The sequence below is a fragment of the Callithrix jacchus genome, chromosome 13 (genome assembly GCF_049354715.1).
Source record: "Callithrix jacchus isolate 240 chromosome 13, calJac240_pri, whole genome shotgun sequence".
Classification (NCBI taxonomy): Eukaryota; Metazoa; Chordata; class Mammalia; order Primates; family Cebidae; genus Callithrix; species Callithrix jacchus.
Genome location: NC_133514.1, coordinates 109327018 through 109351543, shown reverse-complemented (window position 1 = coordinate 109351543; position 24526 = coordinate 109327018). Strand labels below are relative to the sequence as shown.

Below are 24526 nucleotides of genomic sequence, written 5' to 3'. Positions count from 1 at the left end.
AGGGTTTAGTAAGCTGATAACTCTACCACAGTTTTGCTCTCAGTAAAAACAGGAAATACACAAGTTTAGCAAATCATAATGTCTGACATTCAGTTAAAGAAAAAGTAAAGGAGAAAGAAAGAGAGAAATGTAGGCAGGGAGGGTGTAAATAATACAGAAGCAATGCTTTGGCAACTTCTAACAAACGTACTTTTTGGAAATCAGCTGATCTATCAACAAGAATTTGTTTATTATATAATATTATAACACCCTAAGAGGCAAGTGAACATACTTTTAGCCTGAGAAAATATTTTAATGTTCTCCAATATTTGACAGTTATTTTCTGCCGTGTCCGTATTGATTGAGATAAAGCAATGTAAATAAAAGCTAGTAATAATAAAGGCGGTTATCTTTTTCCTGAATTCAAACAACAACAAAAATCTATCCTTTCTTTTTTTCTTTTTTTTAGGTAATTCAGACTATCAGTGCAGTGGATAGAGATGAATCCATAGAAGAGCACCATTTTTACTATAAACTATCTGTAGAAGACACTAACAATTCAAGTTTTACAATCATAGATAATCAAGGTAATGTCATTTGCTCATAATGAGTTTTGATACAGTTTTTTGACTCATGTTTGACTTCAGAGGAATTTACTGCATTGATTTTTATACTGTTCTTGCAACATAATAATGTTTGGAAATAAGCAAAAGAGTAACAATGAAAATGGAAAACAAAATCCAATATTAAGTTCTAAAATATTGGCTCCATTTCTCACTACATTTCTTCAAAGTAGAAGGAGCTTTTAAAATTTTCAATGGCTGTGAGCTCTTGTAAAGTCAGAATGACTCTGCAAATACAATTGCAGTTCTGACACCAAGGATCCTTTCATATTCTCGTCTAACTGAGACCTCAATCTATGACTGAGGAAGGAAATGATAATTACCTTAGTTGCAGTCATGTTAGCATGATTGATTCAGAAATATTTAGGGTCATTAATTAGGAGCTTAGATTATATAAAATTGGGTTAAGACAGTTCTTCCTCCTTCAAAACTAAATAATTTTTATCAATCTAAGGATAAAATGTTCCAAAGAATATTTGCAAGAGCAGAATTTATTTTCTCTTTTTGTAGAGATGGATTAACTTTACACGAAGCCACTCTGCTCTTTTTTCATTAGCTTCAGTAAGAAGCATTTCTGTCATTATAAGGACTTCTATTTTAATTTATTTATACCTCAAAGTTATGAAACACAGTTGGATTTATTACTCAAGTATCAGCAACCAAATACCTGTAGTTTTCCTTACAACTGAGGTTAAGCTTTGTTCCAGAAGAGATCTTTCATGTGAGAGTAGATGCAACACTATTCTGTCTGTTTTCCCCTTGTCAAATTCCTCTGGGGGGAAAACTCAAAAATATTTCAGACAAAAGTCACAAATATCTGTTTCAAGCTCTCTGAGAAATTTCCAAACGTTTTCCACAAAATTTAGCCATGTAAAAATGCTTAGATTCAGAGGGTACATGTATTTTTTTAAATATATATATGTATTTTTTGAAAAAAAATTTTTTATTATGTTTTAAATACATATATTAATATAAATAAATCTAAACTGGAGTTTTAAAAAACATGTATGTATACATATGTATGTTACATATATAGTATATTTTAAAACTCCAGCTAAGACTCATTTATATTAATATAAAATAAATAATGGAGGCAAAATAAATATATTGAAGCATACAAAATTGATTTGGCTTAATGTTTGTGGTCACAAGTAATTTAATAAAATACATATTAAAAAGTGTCAACTGTCTCTCACCTGTTAGATCTGCCTGGCAAATAAAATCACATGGGCTTCATAGACTTTCAGAGCTTGATAGTGAAAAGTCTTTTAAAAAATGATTTGGGAAATGTCCTACTTAAGCATGAATTTCAAAAGGCTTTTATTTATTTTTCTTTTATTGCTATTGTGTTCTAAAGTTTGTCTGATGATGACAGAAAATATTTTGAGGCATGGCAAAAAAATAGTAAAGAGAAAGTACAGTTCTGAGGCACAAGAAATTACAACAAATAAAGTCATTTATAATATTTTGGGATTCACAGAAGAGTAATTGTACATGTGTTGAAGTGTTTATTGTTTTCATGAATTTTTTGAATGGACTCTCTAGGTAAATAAATCAGTCTGACTAAGTGTAATGATTTCAGAATTTTAAATACAAAATAGATTAATAACATCAAAATGATATGAAATATTCTAACAGGATATTGTCTACCAAGTGAAATTATTGTGTTTAACTAGAAAATGTATTATTTCAGATCATGTGCTTTGATAACTTCGAAAATCTTGTATATTTACTGGATTTGTATAAATAATGGGTCCCAAGTATTAGAAAATAAACTGTCATGTGTAATTAACACAAATAAAGTCAGCCCTATCAGCATACATTTAATATTGGTAGTCCCTATCAATTATGGATATCTGATTAAAAAGTTGCTTTCTGTGTTACATATAGGTTTTATATATTTGTCAAAGACATTTTAGAACTGATTTAAGTAATTCAATAATAATATAAATATTTTAAATAATTAAATAAGTAATATTAATTAAATATTTAATAACATTAAATAGTAATTTTACTACATAATTTAGATGATTCATCTGATTACATAGTTAGGGTTTAGGTAATGTCAAAACACTAATAATTTAGTGTGGATGTTTTAGTTGTCTTCTCATTAGAAATTTCCCGTCCTTTTCTTTGAACTTACTCGATCCTATCTCTATACTATTGTCTCCAGTATATGTGACGATTACATACAAATTTCCCTTATGTAGTTGAAAAAATTACGCACATGGATTTTTGTTTTAGATAACACAGCTGTCATTTTGACTAATAGAACTGGTTTTAACCTACAAGGAGAGCCTGTCTTCTACATCTCCATCTTAATTGCCGACAATGGAACCCCGTCACTTACAAGTACAAACACCCTTACTGTCCATGTCTGTGACTGTGATGACACTGGGAGCACACAGACCTGCCAGTACCAGGAACTTATGCTTTCCATGGGATTCAAGACGGAAGTCATAATTGCTGTTCTCATTTGCATTATGATAATATTTGGTAGGTAGTGCTGAACTGAATATATATTAATTTATTTAAAATAACCTGATAAATATATAAAATAGTAAATTCTATGACAGCATTAGAATGTCAGTTTGTGTGTATGTTTATTGCTTCTCTGAATGTAGTACAATTCCTAAACCAACTGGAGTAAATAAGTAGATAAATATAGGTAAGCTGCAAACCAGTGATCTTTGAATTGTATGAGGATGTGAGTGTGTGTGTGTGTACACATCTGTTTATGCATGTTCTTGACACATATACAATGTAACAATATAAAATAATAAAAATTAGTACAAATAATGGAGAGCTTCTCTTGAGTCTTATTATACTCCAGGAGACACTCTTCAGTGTTTTATATGCACTATGCAATTTGACCCACACAATAGCCTTAAAGTAGTAACTATTATCACGTACATTTTATACATTAAGAAACAGAAACTCAAGAAGCTATGCGCTTTATGAAGGGTCATGAAACTAGCAAATTATGTGCTAAGATTCCATGACCACAACACACTGCTATGCAACATTGTACTGCAACTGACTAGAGCCCAAGGTGCATTAAAATAAATAATAATAAAGCACAGTAAAATCTACTATCTTAGCAATTTTCAAACATAAAATACATTATTATTAACTATAGTTACCACGCTGTAAAATAGATCTCTTGAATTTATTTCTAATGTCTAACTGAAATTTTGTGTCCTTTGACCAACGTCTCTTAATTCTCTTACCCTCTATCCTGCTGGTACCATTCTACTCTCTACTTATATGCAGTTTTGTTGTTGTTGTTTTAGATTTCACAACGTGAGGTCTTGCAGTGTTTGTCTTTCCATGCCTGGCTTCTTTCACTTAGTATAATGTTATCTAGTTTTATCTATGTTGTTGCAAATGACAGAACTTCTTTCTTGCTTAAGGCTAAATAGCATTCATTGTGTCTATATACTACATTTTCCTTATCCACTCATTCACTGATGGAAACTTAGGTTCCATCCATTCCATATCTTGGCTATTGTGAATAATGCTGTAAAGGACATGGAAGGGTGGATATCTATATCACTTCAACAATTTTATTTATCAGTATGTAAGGTGATGAATATATTAAATTGGTTTAATCATTCCACAATGTTTACATATATCAAATACCACATTGTATACTCTCAATGCATATGTTTTTATTTGTCAATTAAAACTAAAAATAATTCTAAAATCATTTGTGTACAGAAAGAACAGTAAATGTTAGACATGAGGAAGGTAAAAGAGAACGCCTTTTTAAGTCAAAGTACTAAACAGAAAGAAATTCCAGTAAAAGAGCTCTATTAATTTTTGTTTGCTTGTTTTATTCCACTGCTATAATTGATTTTATAAGCAGATAATTTATATTCATTTCAAAGATGAGGCAGCTGAACTCCAAAAGGTCTTAATCGGGCTTTCAGGACTATAAATTATCTAGCATAAACTTTTCCTTTTTTGAACACCAAAATATATAATCTAAACCCTGCTCTTGCCTCCCTCAAAATTTCAAACCAAAAGCCAATGAAATTACATTGAATAGTGAGAGCAGATGTATCAGACCCTGCTTCTGAAATGCCAATCTGACCACTCAAATTAGCATGGGGTATGTTTCAGGACCTGCCTTGTCTTCATTCAACTTGTCTTTCTCAAGGCTTCAAACCCCATCCATTCCTCACTTACCACCTACCTTTATGCTTCTTTTGGACCCAGCTTCAGTTTTTAAAATTATTTTTAATGATCTTTGATTATAAAGCTGAATTCGTAGCTTCATAGCTAGATACCAGAAGCAAAGATCAGTAGTAAAAACATAATTTGGGGGGACTACAAATACTGAGCTACCTATAGTTACAGACTTAAACCAAGCCCAGGAAACCTACAAACAAGGGGCAGATTCCCAGTTAAAAACGTGGGTAAAATATAGCAGGTGGGAGTTATGGGTCAACTATTATAATAAAGATTTCCTTTGCATTTTTGTAAATATTTATCTCGAATTCAGATAGAATAGTATTTATTAGACTCCTCTGTATTTCAACCATATATGTATCATGCAAATAAAGCACAATACCTGAATAAAACATGGTGACCTTATTTACTTAAGGAACCCTGTTTTAGATATTTTAAATGCAAGTTTTATATAAATATTTTATGACTAACATATTTCTCTTTATGATACTATTCATAACATGACTTCATGTTTGTTTCAAATCCTACATGTAAAACTCTGAACAGCTACACAAGATCCTAGATTGGGTCTTGATTATCCTTGAAACCCACATACAAAGACGCACATGCATATACACACACACCCCCACACACACATATTTTTATTTAAAATTAAAACAAAGTGTTCTGAATTTTTTCTGTTCTGCATGATGTTAAAATTATCTTATGTAATAAATATTAATTCTAGACAAACGTGTTATGATTCAAATGCATGATAGTTTTGAATTTCTGAAATTTATGTGATACCGTAGAGCACAGGCTCTAAAACAACTTTCTAATTTTGCCTATTTTTGTATTGTCTTTATAATTGATACAAATTGAACATATTTATGGGGTACAGTGTGGTGTTTCAATACCTGTACATATGCTTGTCAGCATAATTAGCATATTAATCACTTAAAACATTTATCTTTACTTTGTGGTGATAACATTTAAATTTATCTCTTCTACCTATTTTGAAATAAATTATTATTAGCTATAGTCACCCTGTGGTGTAATAGAACACCAGAACTTGTTCCTCCTCTCCCACTGTACTTTGTACCAACTGAAAAACCTCTTTTCATCTCCACTCCCCTGACCCCTTTCCAAGCCTTGGTACCTACCTGTGTATTTTCTACTTGTGTGAAATCAACTTTTTTAGATTCCACATATAAGTGAGATCATGCAGTGCTTGTCTTTCTGTGCCTAGCTTATTTTACTTAATATGATGTCTGGCATGTTCATCCATGTTGCTGTCAATGACAGGACTTCACTACTGGTGGCTGAGCAGTATCTCATTGTATCTCTTAACTAGCTGTGTCTTTCTAGGGATGTCATTTAACATCTGTGTGCTTTTCTCATCTATAATCGGAAATAGTAACATAATGGCTTTCACAAGGATAAAATCAACCAATAAATATAAAGCTTTTAGAACAATGCCTGATGTATACTTTATAGTTAATACATATTAATTTAGAAAATAATTACGCCATGGAATTTTGCTTCAGTAAGGAATCTCAAACTGGTATGTTGTTCTGAGCTACTATTAATATGAAACATTGGCTACTAAAGTTGACAAATGCATTCAGGTTGCAAACTTTTATTATTCTACTTTATTCTATTTTAATATGTGAGAAAAATAGATTTTGAATGTTAAATTGTTCATCATTTAAAATAGTTCACTGTAGTTTTATGGTTTTCTTTGTCTCTAAGTCGTCAGCCAGAAAAATTGTGATACTTTCTTTTGTCATTTTGCAAATCCCTTTGGCAAATTTTCAAAAACAATTGTATTATTTTGCCTTATAATCATAAAGTTTAAGCACTCATCTTGAGGTTGAAATGAAAGCAAAGACTGTAAAGTTTATAATATTCTTTACTGTTTATTGATATTCTGATATGCTTTCTTCATCAGGGTTTATTTTTTTGACTTTGGGCTTAAAACAACGAAGGAAACAGATTCTATTTCCTGAGAAAAGTGAAGATTTCAGAGAGAATATATTCCAATACGATGATGAAGGGGGTGGAGAAGAAGATACAGAGGCCTTCGATATAGCAGAGCTGAGGAGTGGTACCGTAATGCGGGAACGCAAGGCTGGGAAAACCACCAGCGCCGAGATCAGGAGCCTATACCGGCAGTCTTTGCAAGTTGGCCCCGACAGTGCCATATTCAGGAAGTTCATTCTGGAAAAGCTCGAAGAAGCTAATACTGATCCGTGTGCTCCTCCTTTTGATTCTCTCCAGACCTACGCTTTTGAGGGAACAGGGTCATTAGCTGGATCCCTGAGCTCCTTAGAATCAGCAGTCTCTGATCAGGATGAAAGCTATGATTACCTTAACGAGTTGGGACCTCGCTTTAAAAGATTAGCATGCATGTTTGGTTCTGCAGTGCAGTCAAATAATTAGGGCTTTTTAACATCAAAAATTTTTAAAGTGCTAATCTGTATTCGAACGAAATGGTAGTCTTGGTAAAGCGTTTTGTGTCTTGGCGTTTTGGCTGGGAAAGCCCTAGTCTACAGAGTTTTGTGATTTCCCTGGAGTAAATACCCAATGGCTATTTTAAGCTACCTACATGCTGTCGTTGAACAGAAATGTGGGAAGAGATGTAAACAATCAACTCACACGCATCAATACAAGCCAGCTCTAGCATATGACTAAAATATTCCTCTATTATTTTTCAATGTCATCTAATGCAAATGTTCAAAATTTTTAAATGGTAAATGTGAGAAAGGCACTGGATTGAGTTATCTTAGTGTTATTTTATTTACCCAATTTTCTTCTTTCACAGTGTAAGAATAAAATATTTATGTGGCTAAATTCTTGATGTGGAGATAAACTTTAACACCTAGGATAATGTGGGTGATTACATGTTTAAAAGCATTTAACTTATATGAAAAGCAGATTTCTGGCTAAAATTCCATGGTTCATTCTAGTTTGATATTTTAAAACCTTTGCCAAGAGCACTCTTGAAAACTGATTTCAGATTTGAACAGATACTTGGTATATATTAATTAATCAGAGTTATATAGTATAAATTTGTATTTTTTTATATTACAACTTTGTATAAAAAGAGAAAATATATTTAGGACTTGTCATAGATTATCTTCATATGCAACTCAAAACACATTCTTATCATGTGAAAATAAAATGGCACAATACAAGTCAATATTTACTCATAATTAAATGCAAAATTTATGAAATTGGTGGAAAGTGTGGAAAATCTGAGGTGACATTTTATACGTACTAAAAATGATTTAGACAAGTTAAAGGAATACTGGATTCATACTTCAATTACTATTAACTCTAATGTGATCAACTGAATTGACTGTTACCCGTCACAGAATAAAACATCACTCAATTCTCAGTATTTCCTTTTCTGTTAAGAGCTTAGAATGACTGATGCTTCAGTGTCATTTTTTACATTTCTGAATACAAAATTAGATGCAATAGTTTGTTTATTGTAGCCTTAAGAAGGAAAGTAATGCTAAGCTGTTGGGCATAAAGCTTTATGGTAACATTAGATAACAAGAATAAAACACTTTAATTGTAATTGACCTTTTAAGAATGATCTTTATTATATCCAAATCAAGGTGGACTTCAAAATTTATAGTTTGAACAAGAAGAAAGTAGTGAATACAAAGTTCTTAAAATTGATTCATATGATTATTTTTTATTAATAGCATGTGAAACTGAGCTGAACCAAATTGGCCATATGTGTTTAAATCAAATAATTTGAGTAATTTTGAACTATGGATGGAGTAGTTACATGGTTATAATATTTGTTTTTGGTACTTTGAAATTTAAATATCTATATCACATGATAAAGAAAGTTTTTCATCAATATGAAACAGGCATCATTAGGTTGGTGACACAAATATGATTACTTCACAAAAGCATGAGAAAATCAGATTTCAAGTAAAATAATTTAGGAAGATTTTAAAAGTATATGTGAAGACATAAGATGTAGTTAACCCTTATGCATTGATATCATTATTTACTTTGGAAAGAGTAAAAATACCAAACAAGAGAAAATTTCAAAGAGCAAAAATTTGCAAGTCAAATAGAAATGTACAAACTGAAAGAACATTTAAATTTCTATGATATTGACATGAAAATTGAAAATGTAAAAAAGAATGCTAAATAATATTGGTAGAAAACTAGAAAGTATGATATACAACAGATGGAGGAATCCATGGAAAATAGACTAGTAAAACGAAATAAGACTTTCTGGGGATCACAGAAATTTTGTTTGAATAAAAACCTTATAAACAATGAATAAATTTGGATGAACAACTCATTAAAATGCATATTAATGGAATACCTATACAAATAGTTTTAACATTTGTGTCCAGTGGCAGAAAAAATATATATTAATCTAGATCCTGGTTGAGTTGATGATAAGATTGTCAATCATAAGATACACAGGAAAAGCACAGACACAATTGCACATCTGTTTGGTAGTCTAAAATATGTTCCTTTTAACCACATCAAAAGATACTATCTGATTTTAGTAGAGAAGTTGCAACTTTCTAGAAATTATACCTTGTAATATTTTCAAGAACTATTTTATGTTTTTTCCAGTCACATGAGTGTTGCAAGAACACAGCTCTTAAGCTAAGGGCATTACACTAAGAATTTACCTTTGTAAATTGTAATAAAGTCTAAATTAATGCAAAATACTTATGAAAATAACCTAGCTTCCCAGTAATACCCACAGTACTTAATTATCCCCCTCAGTTGACTCACAGCTTTGTATGTAAGTTTTAAATTGTTAATGGTAAAAATAAGAAAGTTAAGACCAGTGCTTGTGCATGAGCCTAACAGACCTGTGTTTAAATTAGTTGCTTTCAATTAAACAAACGTATAATATGTGCTAAACTGCATAATCTTTCCAGACCTCACTTTGTAATCTGTAAAATGAGGTTCAATCAACCTATTTCACATGGTTGTTATGAAGAATTAATAATAAGATAATGTAAAACCAGCAGCACCAACACTGCCTGACAAAATGTAACTGCTCAATAAACAACAGTGGATTATTATAACAACACCTGATGTTATTCTGTTGGAACACGTGGTCTGTTTCTTTCCCAACTCTGGGTGATCTCCACAGCTTCACAGCACAATGACAATAAAAGTTAACTTCCTCACCTTCCGCATAAGTCATGAACTTTCCCACCCCTACTTACTTCTGCAGTTTCTCCCCTTTCCTCTCTCCACCTCAGTTACTAAAGCAGTCTTCCTTCAGACACTTCTATTACTTCACTTCATTCAGGTGTGTGATCAGCTGCAACTTCCTCAGAAAGACCACTGCTGCTTCCAGTGACCCTGGCTTTGTCTTGCTTTGTATTAAATTACTCAGCTACCTGGTATTACTGTTGTCTTTATTCATTATTCAAATATAAACTTCAGTGGGCAAGGAATTGTCAGTTTTGTTCCTTTCTCATTTTCCAAAATGTTTATACCACATAGAAAGTGACCAATAAATATTTCTGGAATGAATGTAATAATGAATCCAATCTATTTTACTTAGTCATTTGTAGAAGTTCTTTTGGTTTCCATTGATTATTTTTATACGTTATTAATATGGAATTAATGTGTTTTTCAAAATGGGTTAGTGCTGAGTAGTTACTGGATACAGTAAAGATTTTTCAAAATCTTTCTAAAAATTACATAACTTTGGCATTTATCTTGCTTGAACTCATTGATACACCTGGAGGAAAAAACAGTTGATGAAGTTATACTGTTCAACCAAAACAGGTTATTTAAGGATGGCCATAGAAAGTCTCATATGAATAAATTTTCACAAAGTGTAAGAAATATGAAATTATGCATCATGCATAAAAATCCTACTTTATATTTTAAAGTAGAACTTGGTAACAGATGCATAACAGAGCTCTCAGGCTACTCAAAACCTGCAAGGTGGCTTTAAGACCTTGTATATTCTTTGGTACTTGATAGCAAAAGAAAGATAGGGAGGCTAAGTTAACAGATAAATGGAGGAAATGAATATGTGACTTTTTACATATTCTAATCTGTCTACCTATGGAAATTGTGATTTCCTGAAAGAAGAGAGACTAGCATCTCAGTCACAAGTAGTTCCTTGAGACCTATTAGAAACTTTTGCTGCCCTTTTATTCCTAGAGAGTTCTGGGAATTGGCTGGCCAATCCATCTGAAATACCAGAAGCAGGAGAGGAAAAACTGGGATGTGCCGTTCCCAGCCTTTGATAGGGTGAAGCTGAACGAGTTTTCCGTAGTTTAAGGGACTACAGCTGTAGAAATTGTGCACAGATGGGGTGAGAGGGAGCTTAAGATAGTCATCCAAATAATACATCACACAGGTGAAGGAATAACAGAGTTTGCACGTCTTTGAGCTGTGTCCCCGAATCGTTCATGCATGTACCCCATGATAGAGGACCAGCCTTCAGATGCCTGTGGTCACAGTGGTCACTGGCTGTGAGGTTATGATGGCACCAGAATATTTACTGTGGCTTTGTTTCTCTACCTTCCTTCCCAGACCTCAGAGAATCAGAAGCAGCAGAGGTCTGCTCCTCTGGGAAAGGTTAGGAGATAGATCATATACTAGATGTGAGAAAGGTCTTTTGTAAATAGAATAGATTTTAAAAGATATTTTAAAGTGACAAGAAGCTGTGGAAACTGTTTGATATTTGGCCAAGGTGGGCATCAGCAAAACCAATGCAAATATGTCTCCGACTAAATAAAAGAATCCATTTTCATGATGATTCCCACCAAATTACATACTAATAGGCTAGAAACATAGTAAATCAATTTGGTATTTCATGTAGTTTAAATAATTTGAAATTCACTTTTTAAAATATAAACCATAAGTAAAATAGGAAAAGTAAATATAATTTATAGTGTCCTTACAACAGCTGAAAGCATATTAAAATAATTTACACAGATTTATTTCATGCAGTTCCTTTGCATTTATTCATTTTAATATTTAAAATATATTTCCTATTGATTTCCACAATGCTAAGTGATTTATCTCAGCTACAAATAAGGCTGGGCATTAACACTACAATATTTTTAGGATTATATGGATGCAGAAATCAGTACAATGTTTTGTCTATAAAAGGGAGAAAAGTTGATGTATAGTATTCACACGTGGTAAAGTCAAACATTTCCGTAATATTACCTAGTTGGTATGCTAGTGAAAGTAAGCAAGTAGCCTATGCACTTCATTTTAATTAATTTTTTTGTTGCTGACATTACTTGCTGTGTAACCCTGAATAAGTTATTTAGAATCTTTTCCCTTGATACCTTCATCTGTACGATGGGCATATTAACACTACATAAGTCATAGGATTATTGTAGAAAGTAACTTAAATAACATTAAGGAATGTAGAATTTTACCAAATGTATAGCAAACACTTAACATTTTTTACCAGTTGTCATTATTGTAAAAACAAGAATCATTATATTATTAATTTTTCCTTTAGTAAGGTTTATAGACCTATCTCTTTTTTTCAGAGCCTATTTTTTATTATTATGATTGTACTTTAAGTTCTGGGGTACATGTGCAGAACACACATGAGGCCTCTTTTACTCAAGTACCAGAATTAATATGGAGAAGAAGAGAGAAGAAAGTGAATTAATTCAGGGCAATAATTATCTTTGTGTTACTTACTGCCTCCTCACCCTGACCCTCCCAGGGTAATTTTCTATTGCCAAAGAAAGAAATTAATTGTTCAACTTATATATTATGTATGAGGTACTCTGATGAAAATTCATTCTACAGTATTTATTTGGGGGAAAACTGCTGGAAAGTTAAGTAGTAACCAACTTTTTTTTGTGGCAATGTTCCCTAGGTATAGATATTTCAAGAAAAAATCTGTTGAAAAAAAGGAGTTGGTTTTGTTCATTTTGTAGGTAATAGAGAAAAATATACTATATTATTTTAGAATTACATAGAAGAAAACAAAACATATTAATAGCACTAACAGATAGTATTTCAAACATATTGTTAATATCTAAGATCTGATGTCCATAGTTGCGATTTTATACTAAGAAACAAAAATTAAATTACAAGCAGATTGTCACCTCTAACAATACAAGATGAAAAGCTTCACCCTTGACATGCCTATCTGCTTTCCCCTGTCCTCATGCTTTTGGAAAATAAAAATTAAGGTCACATTGCCATATGTTCTCTGATGAGTACGATTTTATCATCTAGCCTTCACATATCTGAGCCGATCTTAGGTCTCAGGAAAATTCTAGGCAATTGTCCAGCTAAAACTGACACCTCAATTTTCAGAAACGTTTTTCTTATCCCAGATGACCTCTATGGTACTCTGGAAGCTTTCTTTGTAGAACTGATTATCTATTTTCAACACGATGTAAAACATATATATTAACACTTGACATATTCAATTACATAGACGGAATTTCACCAATAATTTAAAAATATTTTGTTTTACTAATTGTAAAAATAAAATTAAAATTTGATATATTATCCAGTATACTTATTCATAATATATTTATTCAGTATCAAACACTGTTAATTTGTCCCATTAATACAGTTTTTCACAGCAAAAAATCTCCTTCGTTTTATAATGTATTAACTATACCCATGCTTGTTACTTATTTACTTTTTTGCATAAAGACCAGAAAAGGAAATTTGTTCAAAAGGACATACTAGGAAAATGTGTGAACTGGGAAATTCTAAGTTTTCCTCATGCCTGTGTTGTCACCCCAGTAAATAACAAGCAGCAAACGTTTTATGCTAACAGCTTCTGTTATACTAGCAGCCTCTACTGAGTCTCTCTAATTTGAATGCTATGTAATAAACCTCGGATAGAATCTTAAATTAATTACCTGTGTCCCGACTGAAAAAGTAATGATGAGAAACACCTGGAGGTGGAGTCAGAAAACGGGGCCAAGGCAAGAGGTCGGTGCTGAGGTGAGACGGGTGCTGAGTGCAGTTCCCAATCACAACTTGCAAAGGTACAGCTGCTGCTAACTGGTCTTCATGGAGTTGCACTACAAATCAAAGGAGTGAAAAGTTTATAACAGGAGGACTTATTTCTTTCAGTTTTTAATGAATATACCGAACATATCTGTTGTAAATCTCTCCTTCTCTTCGTGTCTTTAAGCAGTTATAACTCCTGGTCTTATTCTAAGTGTTTTTTAAGGTACTATTTCATTTAGTGAGGTAGGTATGGTTATTACCTCCAAGATACTAATAAGGAAACCAACACACAGAGAGTCTTTGCATTGTGCCTGAGGTCATACACCTAATAGTGGCAGAGGTGAAGCTTAAATCCAGGCAAACAAGGGCTAGATTCCAGGCTTTTGTTCATTACCACATACTGGCTGTCCATTTACAGTGCCCCTGACACATGGAGATTCCGGGCATTACAATTCAAGATGAGATTTTGGGTGGGGACACAGCCAAACCATAACAACTGTCATGGCTCAAAATTAACACGCTGAAAAGCATATCAATCACTCACTTTTAAAAGAATGAGTATGGTTGCAACCTATCAGACTTAAATGCTGGATTTCTTAAATTCATAGTTTTTAGAAAATATTTGCACATAGACAAGCAAGAAATCATGACTCGTTCTCAGACTCAATGAAAAAAAATGTTTTTCAGTATGTCTTGCTAAAACAGTCCTGTTGAAGCCCAAATAAACCAGAGTTCCCCCAGAAGTAAACTGGTCTTATTACTTTTGAAAAACTGTAATACACTATATATGCAATTGTATAAGCAATATATGTATATATTTGAATAAACTTTATTTATATATTTTTTTATTTATTAAGCTTAAATCCAGGCAAACAAGTTCTAGATTCCAGGCTTTTGTCCATTACAGCATAACGACTGCCCATTTACACCACCTCATTCAGTTAGTCACAAAGGTCGCTTTGATTTGGTATATATATGGTTGCTGATAATTTTTTTCCCATTACGTTAGAGGTTAATACTGTATAAAAATTATATATTCACATAATGGGTTAAGGAGGTGAATAGCATTCTTTTTTAAAAAATAAATCCATCTGTCCATTTTTATGTTATTACTGCTAAGTCTGAGTTTCTATTATTAGGTTATATGCCAAATATTATATTTTATTATTATTATATATTATTCATTATTAGTGCCAATCAACTATATAAATAACACATTCGGAACATCCAAAGGTACAGAAAAACATTGTGTATATATTTATTTATATGTATATAAATATTGTTATATATATTATATATTTATATAAATAAATAAGTACAAATAAATATGTATATTCTGTAAGTATAAGCAGTACAGATTTCTAAACTGGGTAGGGGAAGGTGTTAGTCTGTTAGGCTGCTATGACAAAATTCCATAAACTGGGTAGCTTTTAAACAACAGACATTTGTTTCTCACAGTCTGGAGGTTGGGAATTTCAAGATCAAGACATTGGCAGATTCAATGTCTGGTGAGGTCTCACTTCCTGGCTCATGGATGCTCCTTTATAGCTGTGTTCTCATATGGTATAAGGAGCAAAGCAGCTCTCTTGGGCCTGTTTTGTAAGGGAACTAATCCCATTGATGAGAACTTCACCTTTGTGATCTAATCACTTCCGAAAGACCCTCACCTCCTAATGCCATCACGTTGGTGGTTGGGTTTCAGCAGATGAGTTTTGTGAGGACACAAATATTCAAACCACAGGAGAAAGCAAATATATCAGTAGCAAAGATGGAAATACATATTTCAAAATATTTCTAATACAGGCTTTAATGTTACATAATATGCTCCCAATATAATGCACACTTGGAAAATTTTCTTGTCCTAATAGATGAAGATGTTTTGTTAGCATCCTACATGTCATTTTCATTTTCAGTGTTTGAAACACATCATTATTCAAATAAAATTTGTTTGGTGTAGTATTTAAAACCTATTAAATTTCTGTTTCTAATATTTATATATTTACAAGAACACTGGCTGAAAGTCCTAGATGGAGCCAATGGGTTTTAAAGACTTAATGGATGCATATAAGATTTACATTATTTTATTATGAGTAATATAATTTTCTCTAAAAGACCAGCACTTGAACTTTTAATTTAATTTCAATATTTACACACTATATTAAATGAACTTATGTCCCCTTTTTAAGGTAAATAAAAAATGTATGCATTTGTTTTGGGCAGAGGAAGCAAGATTTGTTCTTGCCGTTGTTTCAAGCTACTTTGTGGTGTTAAAAATTATATTTATTTTATATACCACCTTCATTCTTTCATTTTTCAAAGGCTTTTGTTTGTTTACATTACCATCTGATAATGCTTAGAAAATATAAGAATGGTTCTTCTGATATTAAAAAACTAGACTACAAAGAAACAGTTTGCCCAGTTACTTGTCTGAATAGTAAATATCTAGAAAAGTAAATTTAAAGTAAAATGCAAACCACACTGTAGTCTGGTTAAGACCACAAGAAAATAATATTCGTCAGTTCAATACTATTCAACTGGTGGCCAAGGGAATACTTTTACTAATGGTGAAAATTGCAAAGTAATGCATAGATTTGGAAATATTACTCTTAATGATTCCAAGTATAGGATAATAGGATCAAAAACTCTTGGTGTCTCTGAAAAAGTTTTCTTATCTTCCTAAATGTAAAAATTTTAGATGTTACTATATTGCATGAAAACAAATGTGGCATACTCATGGCAACGTGCATTACTCATTTGCCTTTTCATGATATGGCTTTAGGTTAACTATTTAGTCTTGTTGCTAAAAAGTTTTCCACAAATCACCTTGCATACTGATAATACCAAATACACTGCAATTGCAGAAATATATTATGATTACATAGTTTCAAGATGTTCTCTTATGAAAGAACACTATTCATTTACTTGTTCTTGATAACGGGAACAAATATTAAATACTTTGGGCAGTTATTTACAATTCACACATTGAAAGTGAATGGAGCTTCCACCCATGTTCAGTAGGTTTTGTGCATATCCAAGTTATCCGATTTATAACGTACTCTCTTATTCTAAATTTACTGTTTTCTTATGTCTCTCACGTTTAGACTATGAGAGATTTGACTACATGGACATTTAAAAATTCATTTTCTACTTACATTTCTGTGAAAACACCTGTAATATAGTAGATTATCTCTCTCTCTTATATAAGTGTATGTGTAATATATATTACATAAAAATATATTATTTATATAAATATATTTATGTATATGTAAATGTATGTATTTATGTATGTGTATATAATATATATTATATGTAATATATAGACTATATAGAGAGTCTATATATAGACAGTATATATAATATACACTATATATAATAGATATAAATTATAAATTAGACAGTGTATATTACATAAAATATAGTGTTTGTTATATATAACATATATACTGATTAATATCTATAAGATACATTATATATAATACATATATATATTTTATATATAAATATATACACACATAAACAAGGAGACTTCAAAATGCTTATGAAAAATGGAATTAAGATATACAAATAAAAATATAAACCTTATTTCTCAGTATAATCTACATCAAGCTCAAGGCATTTTTAAGCAATAATATCATTTAGTCCCTTTCTAAAGAAGTGAGAGTCCTGGTAATTTATGGCAATGTAATATTTTTCATATTATTAGCTGTAGAAAAATCAGTGCCTTTTAAGGACCTTTTTTTAAGATAGTGAAAGGAAATAAACTAGAAGGAGCTAAACTGGGGTTGTATGGTGGATGCTTAAGGATTTCCCATCCAAATACTTGTAGAATTGCCCTTATTCGATGAGAGGAATGGGCAAGAGCATTGTCATAGTGGAGGAATTTGGGTGAAACTTCCCCAAGTGTTTAATGCCAAATCTGTGGCTAAATTTCTCAAAACACTCTAATAACAAGGAGATGTTATTGTTGTTTGAACCTGCAGAACGTCAACAGCAAAATGCCTTGAGCATCCCCAAAAACCTGTTATCATGACCTTTGCTTCTGACAAGTCTGCTTTTGCTTTGACTGGACCACTTCCATCTCTTCCTAACTTCTGCTCTAAGTGTGCTTTGTGTTAAGGATCACACGGGTAAAGCCATGTTTCATTCTCTTGTTTCAACTCTTTGAAGAAATGCTTCAGAATCTGGATGCCACTTGTTTAAAATTTCCTTTGAAGCTCTGCTCTTTCAGTCTGCAGCTGATTTGGGTGCAACATTTGGTAACCACAGAGTCTCTTACTTTTTAATGTTCACTTTTAATTTTTCAGTCAAAGTTGTGTAAGTCGAACTAATTGAGATGTCTATGGTGTTGGTAATTGTTAATGTTAGTCGTCTGTCCTCTTCAACTAGAGTATGAACAAGATTAATAATTTCCTCCCAAATCAATGTGGATGGTCTTCCAGTGTGGGCTTCATATACAACATTGCCTGATCCCTTCTTGAAATGATGTTTCCATTTACAAACTGCAGATTTCTTTGGGGCATTATCCCCATAAACTTTTTATAAAGTGGATTAGTCTATTTTCATGCTGCTGATAAAGGCACAATTGAGATTGGGCAATTTACAAAAGAAAGAGGTTTTTTAGACTTTCAGTTCCACGTGGCTGGGGAGGCCTCACAATCATGACGGAAACTGAAAGGCATGTCTCACATGGCAACAGACAAAAGAAGAGAGCTTGTGCATGAAAACTTCCTCTTAAAACAACCATCACATCTTGTGAAACTTACTATCACAAGAACAGCATGAAAAGGACCTGCCCCCATGATTCAATCACCTGCCACCTAGTCCCTCCCAAAACACATAGGAATTTAAGAGGAGATATAGGTGGGAACACAGCCAAACCATATCATAAAGCATCAGAGATTTCATCATTCTTCCACCCAAGCTTCACCGTAATGTTGATATTTGTTCTTGCTTTAATTTTAGCAGCATTCATGTTGCTCTGATAGGTGCTCTTCTCAAACTGATTTCTATCCTTCCTAATGACTCAGACTAGATCCTTAGACCTGTTTCCACAAGCTATTGTGAGTTCATTTTTGTGCAAAAATCTTTAAATTCATCCATAGTTGTTCTATAATATGCATTTTCCATGAATTTTGTAAAGACTCTTTTGTGTGTATTTATGTATGTATACTACACACACACACATATATATACATACATATATATTCAAGTTCTGTGTTTTATGTGTATATATGTGTGTATATATACACACATAAAAGATATATACATATATGTATATGCACACACATAAATGCTTTTATGTATACATACATATAACAGAAATGTTCTTTATGTATGTATAAACATGTATATATACACATAAAAGCACATAGCACACATGTGTATGTACACATACATAGACACTAATATTTTCAAAATAATGGATAAAACAAGAATGTGTGTGTGTGTATTTCTATTCTTTGGAATATAAAAATGTATTTTTTGGATAATTCTCTGTATATGACAATCACCTTAGCTGATCAGAGAAATTGTCAACTGATACAAAATAAAAGTTGAAAGAAATTTTGGCTATAGTAATAAAAATGCAAATAAAGAACTGGCTTACCAAAATAGAATTCTTGAGCCCTTTGGAAGATGGTGGACTTAAGATTCTTGTATAAAACTGGATAAGCGGCCAGGTGTGGTGGCTCATGCCTATAATCCCAACACTTTTGGAGGTGTAGATGGGAGGATCACCCTCAGACACGGGAGGTTCTGGCTCTGGGCCTTTTGACACCAGGACTCACTCCAGTGCTTTCTCCATTGGCCACAGGATCAAGCCTTCAAACTCAGACTGAATTACACCACTGGCTTTCCTGGCATTTCAGTTTGTAGATGGTAGATCTTGGAACCTGTTGGCTTCCATAATTACATAAGTCAATTCCCATCACACACACACACACACACACGTTCACACACAATTGGTTCTATTTCTCTGGAGAACACTAACACAAATGGCCTCAGTGAGTATGCAGTGTGCTGGCTAGTGCCCAAGTAGACTCACGCTGCAATATGAGAACACGCTCAGTGTCAGTGGGAGCTGAAGTGAAACGGATTCACCTTCAGATACCGGTCAGCACACACCCCGTGACCAGGAAATCAGGAGACAGTACAGCAAAGGGGAAGTATAAATAAAACGTGATCTCCTATTGCTACAACAGAGACTGAGTTACTGGAAAACTGCCAAGGTGATATTTAAGAAAAAGAGCTGAAGTAAAAGAAAAAATGAGGTTCTAACCCTGTTTATTTTCACACATCTAAATTAGAACCAATTTATTTTGGACCTTCAAACATACGTTTTCAAATATGGCATTGACTTTAAGGTGACTAATTTTTAACAATGCCAGTCAACTTAATTGGTTTTTCACTTGAAATTCCATATTTTAAAAAGTCTTCTTATTCAATTTAGGGCCCATGCAAATCTCTGAAATAATAAACATGCAAAAGGCAAAAACAAGAAAAAACACATCAGAAGTTGCAAAGCTAGAGACATCTTCAAAGGACAAATATGGTTAAGTGGCTGCTTTCTAGTCTATGGTAGAAAGCAAGTAATGCAAAATCCTTTCTCGATAATATTTATGGAGAAAACATTACAGCATAGTGACAGTTATTAGCATTGTATCATTACTGTGATACTAAGTAATTAAAACGTCTTGTTCGTACTACTGAAATGCAGCTTGACCCTGGTCTGGCAAAGGCAGAGTAGAAAAGTCAGGTGGTTCACGCCTGTAATCCAAGCACTTCGGAGGCCAAGGCGGGCTGGAGTTCAAGACCAGCCTGACCAACATGGTGAAACCCTGTCTTAAAAAAAAAAAAGAAAAATCACCCTCATGATCTCCCCCAGCAGGGGGCGCATTCTACCTATTTTTGCTTAGGTGACGCTTATGGGCCCTCCTGTAGTTTGTGCTGAGGCGAGCATTACTATTACCAGCTCAGATGAAGAGAATGTGATTCAATAGGTATAGAGAAGTAGCATCATTCCACACAGAATTTTATATCATATTAAATGCTAGTTTTCCTATGGCTTTCATTTTTCATGTTGTTTGCAATATTAGTAAAAAAGAATTGATAGTTTCATTAAAATGTATAGTGATAATTAGCAAAGAGAGTCATAGGCTTTTATGAGTGAATCGTGTTAGCCTATTTAGTGAATATTTCAGATTGTAGAAGAGTGGCTGCCCTTGTAAATCATGTGCTACTTATTATGTGTTCTCTTTCCTGACAAAATTGGTTGCACAAAGCCTGTGGCAACTGGGGGTTTGAACTCAAAGAGCATTTTGGGGGCAGAGCTATTCACTCCATGCTGACTCTTGTTTTGCCACATGCTGCAATATTCTAAAAGCTAAATGCTGCTTTCTATGGCATGTACACTCATCTCTGAGGCAGATTGCAGTCCCAATTTTCCCTTCCTTAATCACTTGTACTTATTTTTATACTCTACATAGCATTAAGTAAATCAGAATATTCCATTATGACTTCCAATTGCTTTTCTGAAAGGTGAAATGCTTAAATGTATTAAGTATGTTAAACATGGCAACAGTCCCACTGAGAGACATAGGAATCGCAACACCATCATCACCTTTATAAAGCAATTCCATATGCTTCTCTTCTTCCAGGCAGTTCCTTAATTCAAGTAGAAATGTTCTGCTATGTGGCTTTTACAATTAGCCTTGGCCTAAGACATTGCTCCAGATTGGAGAAGACCAGAATAATAATGAAATTTTAGATAAAATACCTATGCTGTTTTGCATTAATAATGAAAGAGTCAAGAGATATTGGTTATTCAAATAATAGGTAGTTATCTCTGGAGTACAACCGTGTATAGTTGGTTGGGTTAATACTTTCAAAAGTTAGGTCTTATATAGTTAAATGACTAGTAAAACACTTTAAACACTTTATAAGACAATATGTCCCCACAGTGTCCCTCAACTACCAAAAGTAATGTGATGAAAATGCAAATTTTAGAAAATCTTTTGTTACTCAAGCTTCAAAATTCCTTTTTAATATCATGAAATAGCTTTAAAATGTTATATCAACAGAATTCCTACATGGTTTCATATTTTAGGATGATTTGGCTCTAATATAGGAAGTTGTGAGATAAACACACAAATACACAAATGCACAAATGCACAGACAGACATTTTAACAGTATTTCCCATTTTCTCAGCATAATTCTATGAAGTAATTAGAGAAAATTTCTGTACGTGTGTATGTATATACCATATGGGAAGAAATCACACCATAAAATGGAGACTTCACTCTGACAGATTCTCATCCCAGCCTCTTTCTAATTCACGTAAGGCCAGTCCTCATATTCAAGTTACATATATTCGTCCAATTTTTCATTGCCAAAAAATTATATTCAAAAGATGGGTGTGCACCAAAATATTTTTCACAATTGGAATGCTTTTAGAGGTAAATGTAAAGTGGGTTAGGAAAATGGAGGAACCATCCTTTCAATGGTTACTCATTCCCAGTGGGGGAACCAACAGAACTGTGTGGTGAGAAAAAGCATTAAGGGGCGGGCATGGTGGCTCAAGCCTGTAATCCCAGCACTTTGGGAGGCCGAGGCAGGTGGATCACGAGGTTAAGAGATCGAGACCATCCTGGTCAACATGGTGAAACCCCATCTCTACTAAAAAAAAAAAATACAAAAAATTAGCTGGGCATGGTGGCGTGTGCCTGTAATCCCAGCTACTCAGGAGGCTGAGGCAGGAGAATTGCTTGAACCCAGGATGCCGAGGTTGCTGTGAGCCGAGATCGCGCCATTGCACTCCAGCCTAGGTAACAAGAGCGAAACTGCACCTCAAAAAAAGAAAAGAAAGAAAAAGCATTATGAGGAGCTTAGGAGTTGATCACTGACATAATCTTGGCAGATATGGTACTGCGTCTCATGCATATCTACCTAATCTATGGTGTAATTTCTATGGATGTTAGAACTTTGTTCAGCTTGCAGGTAGGTGAGAATTACCTCAAAGGTAGGCCAAACCTACAGGTAGTGAATCTCATTTATGGAACTAAAAGCAAATGGAAAAACGAATGGCTGGAAGCTTGGTTACACGATAGAGAGAGGACCCTGTGCTATACCACTCTAGGGGTACCATTCACTTTGCAGTGAAGATTGTATAGTATTTCACAGGAAACAACTCCAACCACAAATGTTTACCTCCCAAGAAACTTTTATTATGCTTTGTTTTTAAAAGCAATTTTAGATTTCAGAAAAAAATTTAATAGTACATAATTCCCATACCCACATATGGTACACTTAGTTTCCCTAATTTTAATATTTTAAATTAGTATAGTACATGTATTACAATTAATGAACCACTCTTGATAAATTAATATTCAATAAAGTCCATCCTTTATTCAGACTTCTTTAGATCTTACCTGGTTTTTTGTTCTTTCTTTTTTCTCGGTTCGATTCATCTGTATCTAATGTCTTCATTGTTTCAGGATAGGCTGTTACTTTCAGTGTTTAAGTCTCACTGAGATCCACTTGCCTGTGACAGTTTCTCAGGGTTTTATTGTTTTTGATGACTGACAGTTTTTAATAGTACTGATTAGGTGTTTTGTAGAAATATTAAGATTTGACTAATGATTTTCTAAAGATTAGAACAGGTTAATAGATGTTTGAGAGGAAGAACACAGAGGTAAAGTGCCATTTTCATGATATGACATGAAAAGTGCATACTCTCATTGTGGTTTATCATGCTAATGTTGACCTTGATTACCTGACTAAGATAGTGGTTGCCATATTTTTCCACTGTCAGATTACTCTTTTTTTTTTCTTCCTTTTTTTTCCTGTGATAGTCTATGGAAGGAAGTAACTATCTGCAGCTCCCAGTAAAGTTGTGGGGAATTGTGCTTCCTCTCATTGAGAGCAATGTACTCCATATTTTTTAGATTTCTTTTGCAAGGTATATTCATCTGTTTTCCTCGTTTGCTTACTTATTCAATCTTTTATTTACATTAGTATGAACTCATTAATATTTACTTTATATTTTGGGGTTATAATCCAAAGTAGTTTATTCCTTTCTCAAATTGTTCCAGCTTTGGCCATTGAAATTCCTGTGTCCCAATGGCATATCCTCATGATTGTGTATGAGGTGTGTGTCAACATTAAGTGTACAGAGTTAATATTGATGTTTCTAACTCCAGTTCACTAGTTCATGGATGATTCTAGCCTTCTACACTTGCTTATCTTTAAGCTTCACTCCAACCATGTGAAACCTGATTTCTAATATTCTACCGTCTATCACGGGATTATGAACCAGTACCCTTGTTAGACAAAACCTTATCACCTAGAAAACAGGGCTTACAGTTTTCTTTCACCTTTATTTTTATAGAAACCATGCATTTGTAAAATTACTTAGGTCAGCAAATTTCCCCCTCAGTGATATGTTTTCATTCATTTCTACGAAGCTGCATTGTTTTGTCATATTTTTATTATAAAAATAAATATTTTTATTTACCTATATTAAATTTCATATTGTCATATGAAAGTCAATGATATTTGACAAATGCCTAGTGTCTGGTATTCTCTATTACAGTATCATATTTAGTAGCTTTATTTTCCTGAAACATTCCCTGTACTTTTCCTATTCAACCTTCTTTCCCCTCCCTCAAAAACTTGAAAGGCATTGATCATTTTACTTTCTCTATACTTTTGTATTTTCTAGAATGTCATATAATTTGAATCAGACAATACCTAGCTTTTGTAGTTGACAACGTTTGACTGCGTC

The 24526-nt window shown here is 33.1% G+C and overlaps 1 protein-coding gene across 3 annotated transcripts in view; it reads left to right on the top strand.

Moving 5' to 3' along the window:
* CDH19 (cadherin 19) overlaps positions 1-9861 on the top strand; it is a 97914-nt gene extending 88053 nt beyond the window's left edge. For 2 of the 3 annotated variants that reach the window (XM_002757317.6, XM_035271306.3), the window contains exons 10-12: positions 449-566; positions 2847-3098; positions 6727-9861. In XM_002757317.6, the coding sequence (XP_002757363.4) occupies positions 449-566; positions 2847-3098; positions 6727-7217 (861 nt within the window). In that variant the 3' untranslated portion in view covers positions 7218-9861. The remainder of the gene's footprint in view (positions 1-448; positions 567-2846; positions 3099-6726) is intronic. The other variant, XM_008979947.5, reaches the window with a different exon arrangement.
* Positions 9862-24526: the final 14665 nt, after the last annotated feature.